The sequence below is a fragment of the Drosophila arizonae genome, chromosome 3, assembly GCF_054131065.1.
Source record: "Drosophila arizonae isolate 15081-1271.41 chromosome 3, UAZ_ARI_1.0, whole genome shotgun sequence".
NCBI lineage: Eukaryota > Metazoa > Arthropoda > Insecta > Diptera > Drosophilidae > Drosophila > Drosophila arizonae.
In genome coordinates this window covers 12,361,239-12,380,792 of record NC_142923.1, presented here as the reverse complement: position 1 = coordinate 12,380,792, position 19,554 = coordinate 12,361,239, and the positions used below count along the sequence as shown (strand labels likewise).

The 19,554-nt window shown below is 37.6% G+C and overlaps 1 protein-coding gene across 3 annotated transcripts in view; it reads right to left on the bottom strand.

The window, feature by feature from the left end:
* ham (hamlet) overlaps positions 1-19,554 on the bottom strand; it is a 39,768-nt gene that overhangs the window by 6,996 nt on the left and 13,218 nt on the right. For 2 of the 3 annotated variants that reach the window (XM_089463559.1, XM_089463560.1), the window contains exons 2-6: positions 15,086-15,669; positions 10,346-10,480; positions 10,015-10,270; positions 3,979-4,120; positions 69-225 (exon numbers count right to left, since the gene is read on the bottom strand). In XM_089463559.1, the coding sequence (XP_089319685.1) occupies positions 69-225; positions 3,979-4,120; positions 10,015-10,270; positions 10,346-10,480; positions 15,086-15,669 (1,274 nt within the window). Of the gene's footprint in view, positions 1-68; positions 226-3,978; positions 4,121-10,014; positions 10,271-10,345; positions 10,481-15,085; positions 15,670-17,703; positions 17,726-19,554 lie in introns of those variants that run through there. The other variant, XM_089463561.1, reaches the window with a different exon arrangement.

Sequence of the window (19,554 nt, the reverse complement as noted above, 5' to 3'; positions counted from 1 at the left end):
CTTCAATTCTCTACCTCTCTCCCTTTTCACTTTCCCTATAAATTTCAAGAAATATCTTCTTCACTTACCTTGGAACAATTCTCGCAGGAGTATTTCCTTATGTTATTATGGGCGATCGCTCCGTGTTTGATCAGCAACGGGCGATGGCAGAAATGTTGGGAGCACAACTCACAGGCGAATTCCCCACGCTTGAAGTGATGCGCGCCCACCAGATGATCGTCCAGCCTGCAAAAACAAAAGAGAACATAGGTAATTGTGAGTGAGGGTTTTACTTTCATGCCATGCGGCGGTTGAGTTTCCCTTATCGCCAGCGTTGGCATCAGCAAATGGAAATTAGCATTTGTGACAGTTGGGACAAAAGCTGTGCACAATCGACAGCCTCAATCAGCGGCATTTGCGTCAGTTCACACGACCCCATCCACAGACACACTCTCTGCTGCTTCCCCCCTCTCTCTCTCCTCTCTCTATCACTCCATCTATCCTTTTCGCTCTATGTTTGCCTTCAGCTACTTTGTTTGTTGTCCAACAGCAGGCAACGCCCATACCCTGCCACACACACACACATACATCTGGGCAATGCGACTCTCCACTTGCTGTTGGCGTCAATTAGTCAAATGATGTTCAATATTTAATATGCGACGCTGATAAGCGATCGCGCCCTCCAACAGCTGTGGCCAATGAGTGTCCTCTGCAGACCCGCCCATGGCACCATACGCCTCCCTTTCGCTGGGTGTCCTTGATTGTGGAGCAGCGAGTGCGATGCTTATCGCGGCAGCTCGCGTGGGAGGAGCCGCAGTCGACAAAAGGCGGACACATTTTTAGCATATATGTGCATATATATGTATATACATACATATATATACATTTTTTCATTCGATTTTTCCTGCTCTTTTCGTTATTGCTGTTGTTGTTGTTGTTGTCGTTGTTGTGATTTTTGTCATCGACATGGAAGAGTTGACTAGGCCAGTGCTTCAATCCTCTTGTGCGTTTGAAGTGTGGGCGTGCGTTTGTTTGCTTACAACAACAACAACAACAACAACAACAGCAATAGCAACAGCAATAAACTATGCATGTTCAACATCAGATAAATTGCAAAGCCTGACGGACTCAGCGACACGCAGACATCAGACACAGTGGGAGAGAGAGAGAGAGAGAGAGAGAGAGAGAGAGAGAGAGGGAGGGAGATGGTGTAGGACAGAGAGGTGCTCCTTTCGCCTTCTGAGCGCTTCTCATATAAAATTCCATAAATCATACACGCATACCAACTGATAAAACTGCAATTGTGTGTGTGAGTGCTGGGCCACCCACTCACGTAGAGCCCCCATCCCCCTTCCCCCACTCGCTGCTCCCTACAAATCAAATCAAAGCGCACTTTAGCACTTGAACACAAACAAACAACGAAACAATAGAGGAGCGAGCAATGTTATTTTCGTGTAAAACATTTGTAAATATTGTACAAAAGTTTCGCATTAAACATTGTAATTCCGCTTTTTGATTAAGGATCTCTTTAGTCAGAAATGAATAGCTCTAATTGATGTAATAACACTCAATATCTGCCTTTCAACAACTAATTCTCTGCTGATATATTATTGCCTTGCAATAGAAAGTGGAGTACTGGGGATGCGCTCAAGACGAATTGAGATCAAAGTAAAAGCCGATGCAGATGTTGAATAGTATTTATAAAAGTATACAGCAGAGGGCAAAGGAGTCGAAGTAGACTCCAAATAAATAATGACTTAGTTGAGCTTAATTTCTCTGGTTCTCTTTTTTAGTTTCCCACTATGTCTCCTTTGTTTTTCTCTTTACCTCTCTGTTCTACTCAATATTTGTTGATCGTTCTGCCTCGTTCGATCTCTTGTTTTCTCTCCCTGCTCTCCATCCCTTATCTCTATTTTTTTCTCTCAATCTCTCAACCTTACCCTTTTTCTCTGTGTCACCTCTGTAAGTCTCTGAGTATCTCAGTCTTTCTACTTCTAAGTCTCTCCATATCTCAGCTTCGCATTCCTTAAGTCTCTATTCATTATTTCTCGCTCTTTCCCATCTCTCACTCTCTTTTTCTCTGAAATGACTATTTGTCTTTCTCTCAGCCTCCTTTGCACTCTTTGTATATATAGCTCCATCTGTCTCTCCTTATCCTTCTTTCGGCATTTTCCCATTATTAATAATAATTCAACCCAACTCAAAATATTTACAATTCCAAACATTGCCACTGAAAATCCCGCTTGCAGTTAAGCCGAGATCCCTTGGCTAATAAACCACATAGATAAATCTGAAGCGCATTGGCAACTCTCACTTTCAAACGTTTGGCAACGCCACGACGTTTGTTTAATGGCACTTTTATTGGCCACACTAAATAGGCATTATCGTAATCAACTTTAATTAAGATCGCCGACATGCGGCTCAAACGTTTAGCAACAATTGGGAATAGTTTTTATACCCTGAACCCATTGAAAATGGGAAATCAGGGTATAATGGTTTTGTTGAAATGTATGTAACAGGCAGAAGGAGGCGTGGCAGACCCCACAAAGTATATATATTCTTGATCAGGGCGACGAGCTGAGTCGATTTAGCCCTGTCCGTCTGTCTGTCTGTCCGTCTGTCCGTCTGTCCGTCCGTCCGTCTGTCCGTCTGTCCGTCTGTCCGTATGTTTGAACGCGTCGATTTCCGAAGATATAAGGGCTAGAGACTTGATTTTTTTTTTTAAATGGCCGTATATACAGCGCGGACGTCGAGTTTGCTTTTAAAATTCGAAAAATCATCCCGTTATGTTTTTATCGACTAAAAACATTCAAGTTCAAATCAGATGCCTCTATAGCTAATTGTGAATGATTTTTCTTTTTTTAAATTTCTCAAATATTCAATATAATATGTAGATCATATGCTGAAAGTTTCATTAAATTCCGTTCAGTCAAAAATTAATAAAAAATAATCAAATATTTGGCCAATTAACAAACGCACGTGCAGCAGCTACAACAAAAACATCACATCAGCTGTTAGTTTCGTTTAGTTTTGGTAGATGGCGCAGCAGCAGTGAATCTATTTGAGTTTTGCCAGCGCCACCAGCAGGAGTGGGGTGGCCTAGTGTGTTAGCTGGATGACGCTCGATCAAGAAGTCGCGGTTCGAATCCCGATCGGTGCAACACTGAGGTTAATTTTTTTTAATTGTTTCAAAATATTTTTATATTTTCATAAATGCGTTTTCTATTTAATTTATATTTTTAAATACACCGAAATTGAAATTTTAACTATACTTTATGTGCGTTTTTAATAGTTTGGTTATTCTAGCAGATTCTTAGAATCACATCAGCAGTTAGTTTCGTTTAGTTTTGGTAGATGGCGCTGCAGCAGTGAATCTATTTGAGTTTTGCCAGCGCCACTAGCAGGAGTGAGGTGGCCTAGTGTGTTAGCAGCGTGACGCTCGATCGAGGAGTCGCGGTTCGAATCCCGATCGATGCAACTGATGTTAATTTTTTTTAATTGTTTCAAAATATTTTTATATTTTATTAAATGAGTTTGGTATTTTATTTATATTTTTAAATACATTGAAATTGAAATTTCAGCCATACTAAATGAGCATTTTTATTTGTTGGGTTCAGGGTAGTATCTAGTCGAGCACTCTCGACTAGAATTTTCTTACTTGTTATATATATTTTTTTTTTGTTTTGTTTTATTTTTGTGTGTTTTCTGTCTCAGCTATTTTTTTGCTGTCGGCTTCCAGTCAAGGCGCCTTACCCATAATTCTACGGGTAAGTTGGAAGCTAATTGGCAGCTTGTTTTCAGTCTTAACATTTATAGGTTGTATTTCAGTGTGAATTTTGTTGTTGCTATTTTTGATTTAGATTATTGACGTTTTTTGCTGCTTTAAATGCCAAACCAATTTGCGGACATGCCCTAAAAAATCGCTTAATAAAAACTATGCGTTCGATCGCGATCGTTATAAACAATAATTGTGGGCCAGTGGATGCTGACAGTACTTACCGTTCTAAATCCGTATAGACATTATCACAGACCTCACAGCGTATATCGAAACCGTTCTCGTCGTCTGTGAAATCGTTATCGACTTGACTGTTTATCGATATGTTCTTCTTATCCTTCGCAAATTCGTCGCCGCTGTAAAAGCCTGAAATGAAAAATTGAAAAGATTTTTTAAGTATTATTAGTATTAACGTGTTTCAATAAACATATATGTTAATAGAGATAAACAAATAATTAACACAGTTTTTTAATATTTAAAAAAAAATGAATAAATCTATAATTAAAAATTAATTTAATTTAATTTTTGATCAACAATTTTGTATTTAAAAAGAATACAAAAAAGGATATATAAATATTATACGATCTCTAGCTATATTAAGCTTATTGGTATAATATTAAAATTATATTCATTTAAAAAATGCAGGTATTTAATTAATTTGATCATTAACCAAATTTTGTCTTTTCGATTTAATATTACACCGAAATGTTCTATATATTTATAGAGAATTGCATTTAATTCTTCAAATATTTATTGTAAATAAAATGAGTATTTTAATCTATTATTTTTTTTTTACTATTTTTCCTATTGTTTTTAGATATTTTCTTGAATAGTTACATCAAAAAACTTAAATAAATTAATAAAATTGTATAAATTTTTTTCGTTTTCGAGCTTTTACAACTTTAATTTGTTTAATATATTTTATTGTTAATAATTTTTTTTTTTTTTTTGTTAGCTTTGATTTCTAATTATTTCCACTTCTGGGTTTCCTCACAGCACTCACACTTAAGTTAGGAACTTCTTCACTTGTCGATGGACGATTTCCGATGATGAGTTTTTGTACTTATATATATACGTATATGCTTATGTGGGTTAACAATCGAGGGAGCACTTGACACAACCGTTCGGTTTCGCGTTTGAGGAACAAGTGTGTCGCAGTGGGCGCAATGTGCCGCCGAGCTAATGTTTTATTTGCTTGCTAACAATCTGCGGAAGGACTAGCCAGGACGCACTGACATATGACCAGTACTCACTCACACACACACACACACGCACACCTACACCAGGACAAACACGCAAACACTTAACACAAAATTGGTAGCAGCGACCAAATCGTGTGTGCACTCATATAGCTCATAGAGGGCATAGAGCTTGACGTTGAATAGATAATTGTTACCAAAATGAAAGTAAAGCACCCTCTGCCCACACACACAAGGCAAGAGAGAGACAGACAAGCACAGAGAAAGAGTAAGTAAGAGAGAGAGAGAGAGAGAGAGAGGTAAGAATGACAATTCCGAGGGGAAATGACTATCAGAGCGGACGGGCACTTGGCCGGGCCAGAAGTCCGGCGACTTGGACGCGTCGTGAACTTAGACAACCACCAGGTGACACAGGTGAGCAGCAGTAGCAACAGCAGCAGCCCCTTAACCCGCTGCGCTCTGCCCTCTGCCCTGGCCAAGTGGCCAAGAATGCAGCCTAAGGGATGACAATGTCGAAAGATTATGCATGCAAACATAGAAACACATCCACAGGGAGGACGCCGAGCGCCGGAGAGGGGGTTGACAAGGACTCGGTCGGTGAGCGCGGTCAGCTTCGGTTCCGTTGGACTGATTTTGATACGAAAGTCATATAGCACCTTATACCAAAACACACTGAAACTGGTGTGGCACAGGTGTTGCCTCTCAAGGCAGCCCACCCCCTAGCCCACGCTACCTCCTACTCCTACTCCTCCTCCTCCCACCCCATAGGTGACTAAGGGTGACTCTTGATGTATTCATATATACGTGCTTCTCGTCAGACTGCATAATTGCGGGTCGCGTCTATGTTTCGGGTCAAAAGTTAATTTTTCAGCGTGTGCAATATGCCCCTCAAAGGAGGGCAACTGCGACTCCTACTGCAACTCCTGACTCTATCAAAGATTCCCACGTCAAGTTCCTTATGCTCGCAATATGTGCGGCCGGAAGCGTGGGATATTGGGCGGGTGAATTTTCACCCATGCTGCTCTGGGCAGGCGCAGCGTCAGCTGTGGGCCGCAGATAAGGCGCAGGCTTGAGAAAAGGCTCTAAGTAGAGCCGAGTGGAATGACTTTGATGCCATATGGACGACGTAACGCTAAGTAATTGCATATGCAAAGTAACAACATCAGGCAATTTTCTTATACAGCGGCATTCTCGATTGTGGGAAAACGTTTCTAATGTTTTAATATACAGTTACTTAAAATTCAAATATCTTGGCAGCTATGAATTCTAGTATACGATTTAAATATAATATATACTTGTATAAATATTTTACATATATTTTTAATGATTCTATTTTTTAGGGAAATATATAAATTTAAATATAAAATTTTTTTAATACATTTTTTCATCATATTTTCTTTGAAAAATTTTTACAAATATAACAATATATATATATATTTATTTAATAAATGTATATACATTTTTACATATATTTTTCCCATTATTATTATTATTATTTTTTTTTATTTATTTATTTATTTTTTGATAAATCGAATATTATAAAAATATTTTTTAAAGCATATATTTTTATTTAAGTTTGTCAACATAGTTTCGTAGTAAAAACTTCCACTCTTTTTAATGGAAATATTAGATTTTTTTTTACATTAGACCTATAGTTCTTTTTTGATTAGGACAAATAATTCTACTAATATTTTCATTAATAAGAATTCATATTATTTAAGTCTCCATTGCTGAATCCTCTTTTCATAGGAGCTATATTTGATTTATACATTTCTTTGAAATAATAATTCAATTAAATGAAAATAGGATATCTACCTCTATTGGAATGCATATTTTTTGTATTAATAAAAGAAGTGAAAAGAAAAAGACAATATTGAAAACTCGCAAATTTATATGCAATATAGAAATATTTTCTCCTGTTGTCTAAATGTCTCTATTCTATAGAAAATAAATAAAATTCCACAATTGATTAATCATTTGATGGCAATCGAATTGATCAGAGATTACTAAAGATTTTCGACAAGCAATTCTTTACTCATCTATGATCTATTACGACTCCCAGCTGAGCCTTATCAGAGTGCATTAGCCTCACCCCTCCATCCCGCCCCCCTTACGCTACGCTAAAGCCCATGCATCCAAAATCCTTTCACACCTTTCACCAGTCGCAGCTGTTTGGCTATCCACCTGGCAGATTGATTTACTCCACAGCGCTCGACTGGCTGACAATTGAATGGAGGCGGGTTTTCAGAAGTTGCTGCTGCTGGTGCTGCTGCTGCTGCAATCAGGATGGCAGATTGAGAGACAGACAGCAGCGTGAGATGAGAGAGCGCAGCGGAGGGGGCGAAAGGCTTGTGCCTGACCCTGAATTGTGAAACGTGTTGTGTGTTTTCATATCGAAACGGAAGCCAAAAACTGTTGACAAATGATTGATTGAATTATTTACACCTTACAACTACCGTGGCAAAAATCAAAAGTTAGATCCGCCTGCTAATCGATTTGGCAGCCGGTCAGAGTACAAAAAAAAAAAAAAAAAAAAAAAAAAAACACAAAAAAAGGGTTCGGCTGGGTCTCTAATCAAATATGTATAAAAAAACAAAAAACAACAACTCCTAATGATGCCCAAATTGACGATCGACGATCATTTAGCTGAAGAAGCCAAGTTTTCGGTTTACAGTTTACGTTAGGTAGTTTTTTTTTTTTTTTTTTGGTAACTTGGCATATAACATGCCAGCTCATTAATCATCCATTGGAGACAATGTCACAGTGTCTATATGTGTGTGTTGTGTGTGTGTGGCAGTTAGTTTTGGGCTTGGGCTTGGTCTTGCTCTTGCTCTTGCTTGGTATTGGCGTGTGCCCCCTTGATCATTCTGGCAATCGCAGCTCGGCATCCATCGAGCATTGAATTCAATTGTTAATCTTTGATTGGTCGATTGAAGTCGCACCGCGCGCTAAGCTGAAAACCATCTCAAAAGTGGTTTAGTGCTTTATTTCTATATGTTTCGTATTTTTTTTTTTTCTTTTTTCATCAGCAGTGAATGGTTTTTGTCATTTGGCAGCGGGACGAGAAGTTTCAGCATATAAAAGCTTTAATTGTAACCAGAAATCGATGCAACATATTTGGTATATGAATAAGCCAAATTATTTAATTGGCAAGATGTATTTAGAGATAGAATAGCAGGAAAGCTGTGTATATTAAAATTTATTTCTTAGACAGGTATTTCAAAATGGAATATAATTTAATTTTGGTTGAATGATCAATTATGGCTATATTATGGTTAAGTTTCTGATAAATGAAATTGGTCAAAGAAAACTTTTAAAATAGCATTTCTTAAATATTACATCTTATTACCACGAACTATAGCTTGAATTGATAAATTGAAATGTTTCATAAAAAAGTTTGACAGGTTTCTCATTCATTCTCTCACCAAAATGATTTAAATAGATGATCAAGATATGTTTATGTAATTGAAAAAGGATTTAATTAACCTGTTAGTAAATATTTTGTATATTATACAATATTATATAATATATAAACAAATATTTTTCCTTCTTCTTTTTGCAATTGTTATGAATTTTTCAATAGCCGTCGGAGTTTGGTTGAAGAAAACAGAGAAGTTAAAATAAATTACATATTATTTATGACATATACAAAATTTATATGCATTTTAAATTTATAAATATTTTAGAAAATTAGTTTTCGAACGTAAAAAATATTAAAACTAAATTTTTTTAATGTGTACTATTATTTTACAAATTAATATACAAATTTTACAAATTAAAATTTGTATAAATGTTATTAATGAAACTAAAGGTTATTAAAGAAGTTTATAAGAATGCATAAAATATTCTAAAATATTTTTGGTATTCCTTGCATGATAGGAAAATTCTATTTCTATTTAAATTTCATAGACAGTTTATGAATTTTTTCATTTAAGTTTTCCAATTTAATTGAAATAAATGTAAAACGCATTCAATGAAAAGCAATTTCAGTTTGACTTTCGGTTAATTTCAACAAGTTCCGTTACTCCAGACTAAATGAAAATTTAAATACTTAAGCAGTAAAACAAATGCAATGTAACGGTCAGTTTTAGTTTAACCCCCGTTCTAGAGAGGCAGCGATGCTTGGCATTTTCAACTTATGCCACAAACATTTGCTACCCCTGCGCAGGACACACAAGGATCGGCGTCTTATGTGGCCAACAGGGCGTGAACTGAAAACTTAACTAGAGAATATTTAAAAAATACGTTAAAAAATAAAAATGCGAGCAGCGAATGCGCACAGGTGTGCAACGTGCTCACTTTTTTTTTATTATTATGTTTTGGCTTTATTTATTTTTTTTAATTGCAAAAAGATTTGAGCAGCTAAGCTCAGCATATGCTAATTGAAATATACAGAATGTTTATATACTGTATCAAGTATTAAAATGAAAAATAAATATATTTTTAAGCTGACATTGATATCAAGATAGGAAATATAAGTTGAAAAGCCAACGACAAGGACAACGGCGACAACAACAACAGGATATCAGGGGCAAAGCCCGCTGGGAATCTATGGAATATTGTCAAATGAGACGTGTGCATAAATCCCACATATTTATAGGCAAACACGGAGCACCCTAATGTACATTAGGGTGTTCGCGAGGCCATTGGATTAGGCTTAAATTGAGCGTGTGCTGAGCGGCGCTGCGCTGCGGCGCGCTGATGGATCTCTAAATGAAATTAACAAACATTTTAATAACAAATGAAAACATGTGCGGTTGCCGCAGATTGCATGCGCGCATGCGCAAAAAGGACATGCGGAGGGAGGGGGTTGACGTGCTTAGCCCTTATACATATAGGGGATGCTGGTCGATGCTATTGTTGTTGCTGTTGCTGTTGTTGTTGTTGTTGTTGTTGTTGTTGGCTCGTGCCGTTGACTTTGTCACGCGCATTTCATGCAGCAACCGGAACTCTAATTGCCTCAGCTGTACAATTTATCCTGCTGCCAGCATATATGTACATATAGAGGAATATACATATATCCGATATATCAACATTTCAATCTCAATCTTAGCAACTCACCATTATCACGATCGCTGCGATCATCGCTATTGTTGTTGTTATTGTTATTGTTGATGTTGTTGTTGTTGTTGCTAGCGGCTGCCATGGCGGCTGCTGCGGCAGCGGCGGCGGCTGCGGCTGCTGCAGTTGCTGCCACTGCTGCCGCGCTGCTGCTGCCATTCCGTAGGCTGTCGCTGATGTCGTAGGGCGTGCGGGAGCGGGGATCGACCACGATTTCGGCGCCTGCACTAATATCCCGTTTCGTTTCGTACCACAGCTAAATGAGGATGCAATAAAAAATAATTAAAAAATTGAAAAAATAGGAGGTTAACGGTCATTATTTGGTACGCACACAGCGATCGACAACGAAATTCCTTAAATTAGCCTCTTCAGCCTCATCGATCTGAGCGTTGCGTATCTTTTTCAGCCATGTGGCCACATCCGCCGAGGGCTCCAGCCAGCCATGGAATAGCGGTCCGGCAATTACCTAAAATACAAGTGAAACGAAATTTAATTCAATTACAAATATTTCTTAGTTAATTAACAAATTAAACCGCTGGCGCCATCTGTTGTCTGCAATGGCGCATAACTGTTCTAACTGGCATATGTTGCGGCGTTTAGCGCAGTCGCAAACCAGCAGTGGTGACAACAACCAGCATATGACTGCGCCAAAAGGTCGTAGAAATGTCTTAAAATAGTAGTTTTTAGTGTAAAAGAGTAGCAGAAGGGTAGGCAAATATGGCAAAAGGGGAATCTCTTGAATCATAAATCAAAGTTCATTACATTAAAAAAACAAAACAAAACAAAAAATGTAATGTAAAAAATATTATAAATAAATAAATAAATAAATATAATAAATAAATACAAAATTTGAAAAAAAAAAATGTATTTCATATATGTATATGTCTTGATAACAGAAAATTAGTAAGATATTCAAAAATGACAAGAAAAATTAAAATATTAATATGTAAACAAAAACTAAAAAAAAATATTTCAAAAAATGTTTAAGAAAATTCATTTGTATTTAAATTAAATTAAGAGAACAAAGTAAAATTTTAAAATATATCAGATTGGTAAAAATATAAGAATAATAAACATACTTAAATTAAGACTTTTGTAAAATACATACAACATTTCGCAAAAATATTATGATTCAAATATGCTATTATTACAGAAAATGAATTCGTTAACTGTTAAAGTCAACCAATTTACTCTAAAGCTAATAATTTTAACGCCTTTCATGCGCAGCAGGATGGCGCCACGCCCTCTACGCTGACGCCAGTTGATTGATCACAAGGTCATTCAAAGAAGGCAAAAAAATTGCAGCAAAAAAGAGCAACAACAATGGGCAAAGCGCAGAGACGCCGACAGTTTTTGTATGCAAAATAAAAGCAGCGCCTCAGCCACTGCAACAACAACAACGATAACAAACAACAGCGTAGCGTCGCTAAATACGCATAATTTATACAAATCGTCGACTGCGGTTTGGCAGGGCAACCAAAGACGCAGAGACGCCAACAGCAGCAGCACCAGCACCAGCAACGGCAGCCAAATGACTTGCATTTACCGTTACGCCGTCGCAGTCAACGCCAGTCGCCGCCGCCGTCAGGCTCTTGTCCAACAAGTCGAATGGAAAAACGGTGCTTTACCGATTTTGTTTTCTTTTTCTCCTTTTTTTATGCATTCTTCATTAAGTGGCGAGCGTCTGCATGCGCTAGTATGTGTGTGTGTGTGTGAGTGGGAGAGTCTGCAGAGTTTGGGCAGCGCTGCGGCAGCGGGTGTACTGAGTAGAGAGTGAGAGAGTGCTTTTGAGTGTGTGCGTGTGAGGAGAGCATATGTTTGTGCACGCTCCAAAAATTAAGTTAACAACGCTCAAGTGCTCGCGCCGTGGCTTATGCAAAGAATTATTTCAAACCAACTTTATATCGAAGCACACACACACACACACATACATATATTTATGTGCATATGTAAGTATTTTTTCTAAAATAAAATTCAAGTTGCGTTTTACACATGAGCGCAGCTGCTGCGCAAGTACATATAAGTGTGTGTATGTGTGGTCAAGTGCGGGTGTAACGATATGTGAAATTTGGAGCGACCGCGGCTTCAACTGATGAAGAGCACACATATACATATGTATATGTATATGCAAAATAATGAGAACATAAGCTGAACTTATTCTATATGCAAATACTTTAATTGTTAATAAAAGTTAATAATATATAAATAACTGCCAAGCTATTATATGCATACTTAAGAACTGTTCTACGCATGTAAATGCATTGTGTGAATGCATGCTTGTGTGATTGCGTGAATGTGTGAATATATGAGTCCATTAATCTATGAATATTAATATGAATGTTAACATACATGAATGTATGAAAGTATGAATGTGTGAATACATGAATGTATGAATGCATAAGTGTTTTAAGTTTTCTTTTATATGAATGTGTGAATACACATCTATGTATATACATATATAGTATATGAGTGCATAAAAAGTTTGCAATATACCTCACATAAGACTTGAAAGCTTTATTAAACCGTTGAGAAAATAATTCGACAGAAACTATAAAACAGCATATCAAAGGCAATAAAACTATTCTCAAAATTCGGGGGAAAAGACGAATGTGAAATAAAATCAGTAGAAGAGTTATATAAAGAATGAGTGAAGCCCTATAAAGACTTTGCTGGTAGCAACAATTTCAGCTTAAGTTGAAGTTTTTAGAGTTAAAACAATTACAAATCTTACAATCTTTGTCCTCGTATGTTTCTATAAGAAATCAGTTTTTTATTTGATGCCACAACTGCAAAACATGAGCTAATCGCAGCTCTGTCGGATATCGGCAATAAACAGAGATTAGCCTCAGCTCCCTCAGAGCGGAAATCGCAATATGAGTTGGTCACCAGCAGCAGATAAGATCAGAAGGATATCCAATAGATAGATAACAGGACTAAAGCAACTAAGCTACTAGCCAAAGATTGCGACGGCTGTGCAGTCATATGAGAAGTTGTAGTTGTCGTTGTTGTAGTTGTTTTAGTTGTTATTGCTGTGAGCTAATCCCTGCTGCAAGCCGGCACATGTGACAGAGCCAAGGGAAAAACGTGTCCTGCTACCGTTTGTAGCTATTCATAACTTTATTAAAAAAAAAAAAAAAAAAAAGTATGAAAAATGAAAAAGAGGCCACAAAATGCGTACAAAAACATGGCACAGTCAATGGGCAAGAAAAATATTTACGCGCCAGAGATAATCTCTTCAAAGTGTTGGGTTCACACCACGGCTTCAGGGGCTTCAAATTGCCATAGATACAGAAGCACAGCTAAAGATACAGCTACAGATACAGATACAGATATGGCCAATGTATCTGTCAAAACGGAAATGTGAACGAGAAAGAGAGAGAGGCAGCGGCAAAGGGAGAGGGAGAGGGAAAAGTGCGCTTGATTTGAGGATCATCCAGTGAGCAAAAAAAAAATATATATATATGTATATTCATATATGAAAAGGAAGGGATCAACGCAAGGACTGTCTGTCAACGTGTCCTTTTGCCAATTTTGCCACTGCCAACTGTCGTTTTGGCTCGAGTGCCAGCAACAACAACAACAACAATAATATTGTTGCAATACCTGAGAGAGCGAGAGGGAGAGCCTAGGGTAGGGTCCTCAGATTCCCTCTGACAATTGTCAACAGGCTCGAGGCGCGATAATTTGATTGGATTGTCTGTCAGTTTGTCTGCCTGCAAAAGTGTCAGTTGACCGACAATCGGACCGACGGACGGACCGACTGACTGACTGACAAGCAATCGAAGGGTTCGCATCCCAAACTAATTGGAATCATCAGGCCGAGCCTCAACTTAAGCCTCATTTAGGGCGCACTTTGTGGATGGCCCGGTGAGACTCACAAAATTAGCTCTGGCCGAGGATTAGGCACATTTGACTGACAATTGAGCGTAGCCCAGAAACAGAAATAAAACCAGAGCAAGAGCTAGAGCTAGAGCCAGAGCCGCAGCCACTGCTAATCAAATCTTTTTCCAATCGTTTGATTTTCCCAACCAAAAAAAATCGCACAGTTTTTGGGCAATTTTCGCATAAAAATTTCGCGCGCAGCTTTGATGGGATTAAATTTCCCGAGCGAAAAAAAAGGAAGCGGAAATTGGAGACGATTTGCAGACAGAAAATTCGCACATATGCGAAAGGATTATGATGAAAATATATATATTTAGAGAGAGAGAGAGAGAGAGAGAGAGAGGTATATATTATATGTGATATCTATGACAATGTCACGAGCTGTACAAAATGTTTCAATTTGCGGTTTTCTTTTTGGGTTAAGGGTAGAGCAAATTGAGGAATCGATAGAACCTTCATAACATATAAGAAAAAAATGAGAGACTATAAAAAATGTAATTACAAATTATGTGATTAGAATACAAACTTTTGCAGCTATCAATATTATCAATTTCCTTGACTATAGATCATCTAGTCCAAAGTTTAAAAATTCAACCACGTCATGCCTAATGGTCGTCGGGATGATAATACTATCTTTTATTATTCCCAGTTAACGATAAGGCTGATATATTCTAAGAACTAGATTCCTTTGATATCTCAATTGAAGTGTTTTTGGTAATTGTTATAATGGACTCTAGCTCAATGCTATAATCTCTAAAAAGGAAACACTAAAATGAAAAACAGATAGTAATATCATTTTCAGTTATAAATAGCGAGAATAAGAAGCAGAATAAATATGTGTTTGTATATTGATGTATTGACACTATTGTTAATCAAATCTTGATCGTAATAAGAATATATGACAGCCCTAGAAATGTTTAACTATTTCTAACAGAATAGAGATTGAAAGAACTTAAATGACATATCCTTCTTTCTGCTTTTGGATATAGCTTTCATTTAGACTAAAAAGTGACTTAAACTGATACTTCTAGAGTGCTTCTATATATTACATAGGGCTAAAATGCTTAGAATTCAATTTCATTAGGCACAGAGTAATCACAGCAAAAAATGCTGAAATAATTTCTCTTTCAAATAGATGTGGGAAAATACATGTGACTAAATATATATTATAATCAGCTAGTTAACTCACCTCCCAGGCCAGATGGCGATCGCTGGGCTGCTGGCACAGATGCATGGGAAAGGGTCCGTAGCGGGAGTCGCGTGGCAAATCGGTCTTGGCATAGACGCCATTATCACGAATGTCCAGATCACAAAAGGGGTCGCGTAGGCGCGCCATCTGCATTAGAAGCTCCTGCGTCTTGTCGCTGAACAGGTGATCCATGTTGGTGCCGCTGCCGGAACCAGAGCCGGAACCCGAGCCGGAGCCGGAGCCAGAGCCAGAGCCAGAGCCGGAGGCAGAGATCGAGGCAGAGACAGAAGCGGGCGGCGAACGTTGCAGTCGCTGCTGCTGCAAATGCAACGATAAATGCGGCGGCGGCGGCAGCGATGGTTGCTGCTGCAGTGACTGCGACTGCGACGGCTGCTGAAGCAGCGCCGCAGGAGGCGGGGATATCGTGGGCGGTAGATGGCGGCCGAACGTCTCCTCGGGCCGACCCTGGCTGGACGTTAAGTGCGACGGCGGCAGCGGGCCAAAGGGCGGCGCTCCACTGCTGAGATCCAAATGATGATGATGGTGGCGCACGACGCTCGGATCGTAGTCGTCGCCGTTAGAGCCTGTGAAAAAAGAGCGATAACGATTAACGATTATCGATTAACGATTAACAATTAGCGTTCGGCATTCGCAAGTTTGACTTTGCTCAAGTGGCTCGTAATCCACAACAAGATCAGTTGCTCAGCGACTGTCAGTCCACAAATAGAAAGTGGTCTAGATAAAGACGTCTCATATCTCTGACAATGACAACGTACACCCGCACCCACACCCTCACCCACATAGACATGTGGACATCGTATCAGCCTGGTATCGGAGTTGTCATCGTTGCTTAATTTGGTGTTTGGGCTCTCTATCTCAATGAGTTTGGCAATTGTTGCGCACTTCAGAGCGAATGAGGGAGAGACTGAGAGAGAGAGAGGGAGAGAATGGGCGATCCCTGAATTTGTACATCGATTATCTATAATGGGGCCCCACTGTACTGTGCCCCGGCATGGCGCGTGAAGTGTGCGTTCGCAGCTCACCTGTAGATCGAATTACACGATTGTATTTTATTGCTTGTTGTTATGCAGCCTGTGCAAACAATGTCTTCGAATCGAATACCTCGCGGCAACTATTCGAAATATTTCTGATATTTTGTTTATTTGCTATATTAAATTTTTTGTTTCTGCATTTGGTTTTGTATTTATTTCGAAAGATGTGACTTGTTCAGCTGTTGTTTATCAAATAAATAGACAAAACAACAGAACAACGATTCCCCGAACCAGACTAGACATTTGAGATGACATTTAACTCAGCGCTAAAGTTTTACATAAATGATATGGACTCTCCATTCATTCATTTGACTGATATAATCAACAGTTTACTGTTAATACTTATCATAATTTGATAAGATCCTAATGATTGATATGTTTCAGAAAAACATTTTTGCTTCATTGCAAAAACTTTCTTTGAAATCGACTTCAACTTCAAGCTAAAATTTGTTATAATAAATATTTATTTTGTTTCCGTAAATTAAATATTTTTCCCATTATTGTATTTAAGTTAATAAGAATTACATAAGAAATAATAAGATATACAGAAAATCTTTCTGTTGTATTTGGTTGAAGATTTAGCAATCCATTCTCATTAACATTCCCATTCTCATCCTGATTCTCATTCCCATCCTCATTCTCATTCTCATTCTCATTCCCATCCTCATTCCCATTCTCATCCTGACTTTCATTATCATTCTTATTCTCATTCTCATTTTCATTACTCATTATTATTATCACTCTCTTTATATTTCTCAATTTCTCTTACTTTCCTTCTCTTCCCACTCTCTCTCTCTCTCTCTCTCACTCTGTCTCTTTCTCCCCATCTCCGTCTCTCTGTCTGCTTGTTCATTGCTAATAACCCATATTCCCACAACTTGAAAAAGTTCTTAACAAGCCTTAACACACTTTTAATCTCACACTAATTCTCCACACACACATATACCCACACCAACACTTACACACAGATAATCATGAAAAACACTTGTCAAAAATGTTGCACAAATTACGCACCGATTATTTATTTATTTACTGTTCTTGTAGTGGTTGTTGTTGTTGTTGTTGTTGTTGTGGTTGTCATTGTTGTCTAGGGCTTGCAGCTAGCTACCTAGTGGCTTATTTAAACACTCGAAACTAAATCGTAATTTGAGCTGTTAGACAGAAATATATATGTATATGTATATGTATTTGTATTTGTATGTGTTGTATGTGTATATGACAAGCGCTGTCCAAGTTACAGGGCAACAAATAGCCGCGATAAGAGGCGAAGTGAAAACGAAAACGAAAACGAAAACGAGAGGCCGAAAAAAAGATATCGTCCAGTCAGTCAGAGCGCGCACACACGACAGCCGCAATAGGTAGTAACAGTAATACGAGCTCTTGTCGAATACCCAGTTGATAAGTATCTGCCATATAAATAAGCCGCACACACACACTAACACACCCGCACACACATTGGCAAGTGGTTTACCAATCCACAACAAGCTGACAAGTTTCGCACTTGCGTGGCACACGCTATTTGCATAATATCCTTAACAAACCCATCCGAAATCGAGCCTTATTTACTGTTGTCTATCTCACTCGCTCTCTCTCTCTCTCTCGCTCTTCCGTCCCGCTTTGAAGTGCCTTTGTGGGCACCGTCTGTCTTCGCGCCCACCAAACCAGAACTACACTAAGTCCATCCGTTAGCTATACAGTTATAATCGTACCGGAGCTACTACTATATAGCAAAGCGTTGCGCCCAGCGATAAGCGATGAGTACTCGGTATCAGTTCTAGCTGTTCCTTCAGCTGTGCATGAAGCGGGTTTTTTATTTTATTTCTATTTCATTTTATAATTTTTTTTTTTTTTTTTTTTTTGTGTTTTCGGTTCTTCACAGCTATCATAAGAATTTATTATTCACATCCACTTAGGCACATGTGTTTCGGTTTAAGTTTTCGGTTCTGTTTGGGGTCTCTGCTAATTAGTTTAGTTAATTACATTTCGGATTTGTTTTAAACTGTTACGCTTTTGTTCTAAAATTGTATTTTGCTTTTGCTTTTCTTCTCTCTCTCTCTTTCTTCTTTGATAAGATGCCAACTGTGAGTCACTCGACATGCAAGCTGCGGCATAGAGATTTGCAATAGCGTAAATATCTGAGTTGGATCTCAGGGTATTTTCATTTTCAAAGTTTTTTATTTACTGCTCTTGGAATGTTTAGAAATAGTTAAGCAAGCAAGTATTCAAATCGAAAAAGAATTTCAATTAGATCAAATGAAGGATTCATATATTCAGCTAGCCAATTTTTTATTTTATATATATTTATTAAATATAAATTTGTAATAAAGTTCTTGAAATTATTCTAACCTATTCCCAGTTTGCAAAGATTCGAATTCCCATTAGTTTACTCTCCACTCTCACACTCAAATATCTATATATACTTCACCTAAATTAATTTACTTCAAGTTGTGTGTCTTTGCTTTTTATTCCAAAGAAGTTTTGAAAAAATCGCAATTACAATGAGACTAAGTCTGATAGATCGATCAATCAGTAATCTGTAGCTAAAGATACTTAATATAACGTATCCAAGGCAAATTCGCAATGAGTATGTGGATAACTCACTGTCTGTATAAAATCTATCTGTGATATAGTCAAAGATAAATCATGATTCCATTAAGTATCTATGTGTTAACTGAGTGCATGCATAAATCATCTCAGCTGAGATAAGTTTGTGGCTGAGATTTACGCACAAATCGAGAAAAATGTTTAATGCGTTTCTATTTTGCTTTGAATGAATTAAGTATCTTTGGAAACCTCAAATACATTTGTCAGATGACAAAGTTATGCAATACAGAAAGTATACATATCTGATGATACACAACATTTCACTACATTTTCTCAGCAAACTCATTTTATAAAGTATTTATAAAATGCACAACAAGCAATGTATTCCATATTTCAATAGAACACCGCTCACTTGTAAAACACTTCTTAAAATAAAATTTACATAATTAATATATCTTTTCTAGATATGTTACCTCAATCGGAAATCGTTTTGTTTTTTAAGTTTAATTTAACACCCACAGTGAAAAGTATCTGGGTAATTTAGCTCAACACGCTGTGCTTCAATAAAGTATCTATTAGATATTTTAATTGAAAGTTGAGATAATTGGCCAGCTCACACAAAACGGACTGGAAGCTTCTCTCACACACGTCTGCACTGTCACACAATGAATGGAAAACTAAATCCAGTTTCTCTATATATTATCGCCATATTTGTTCGTAGACGCGGGGGACTGTAGATCCATACATATATGTATATAGAGGTATATTTGTATATATATATATATACACACAGTTCTAATGTCTCTGTTTCAAAGTAGCTGCTGCGAAATATTTGTGGCAACATCAATTGGTAACTCAAAACTTGACGTTCGC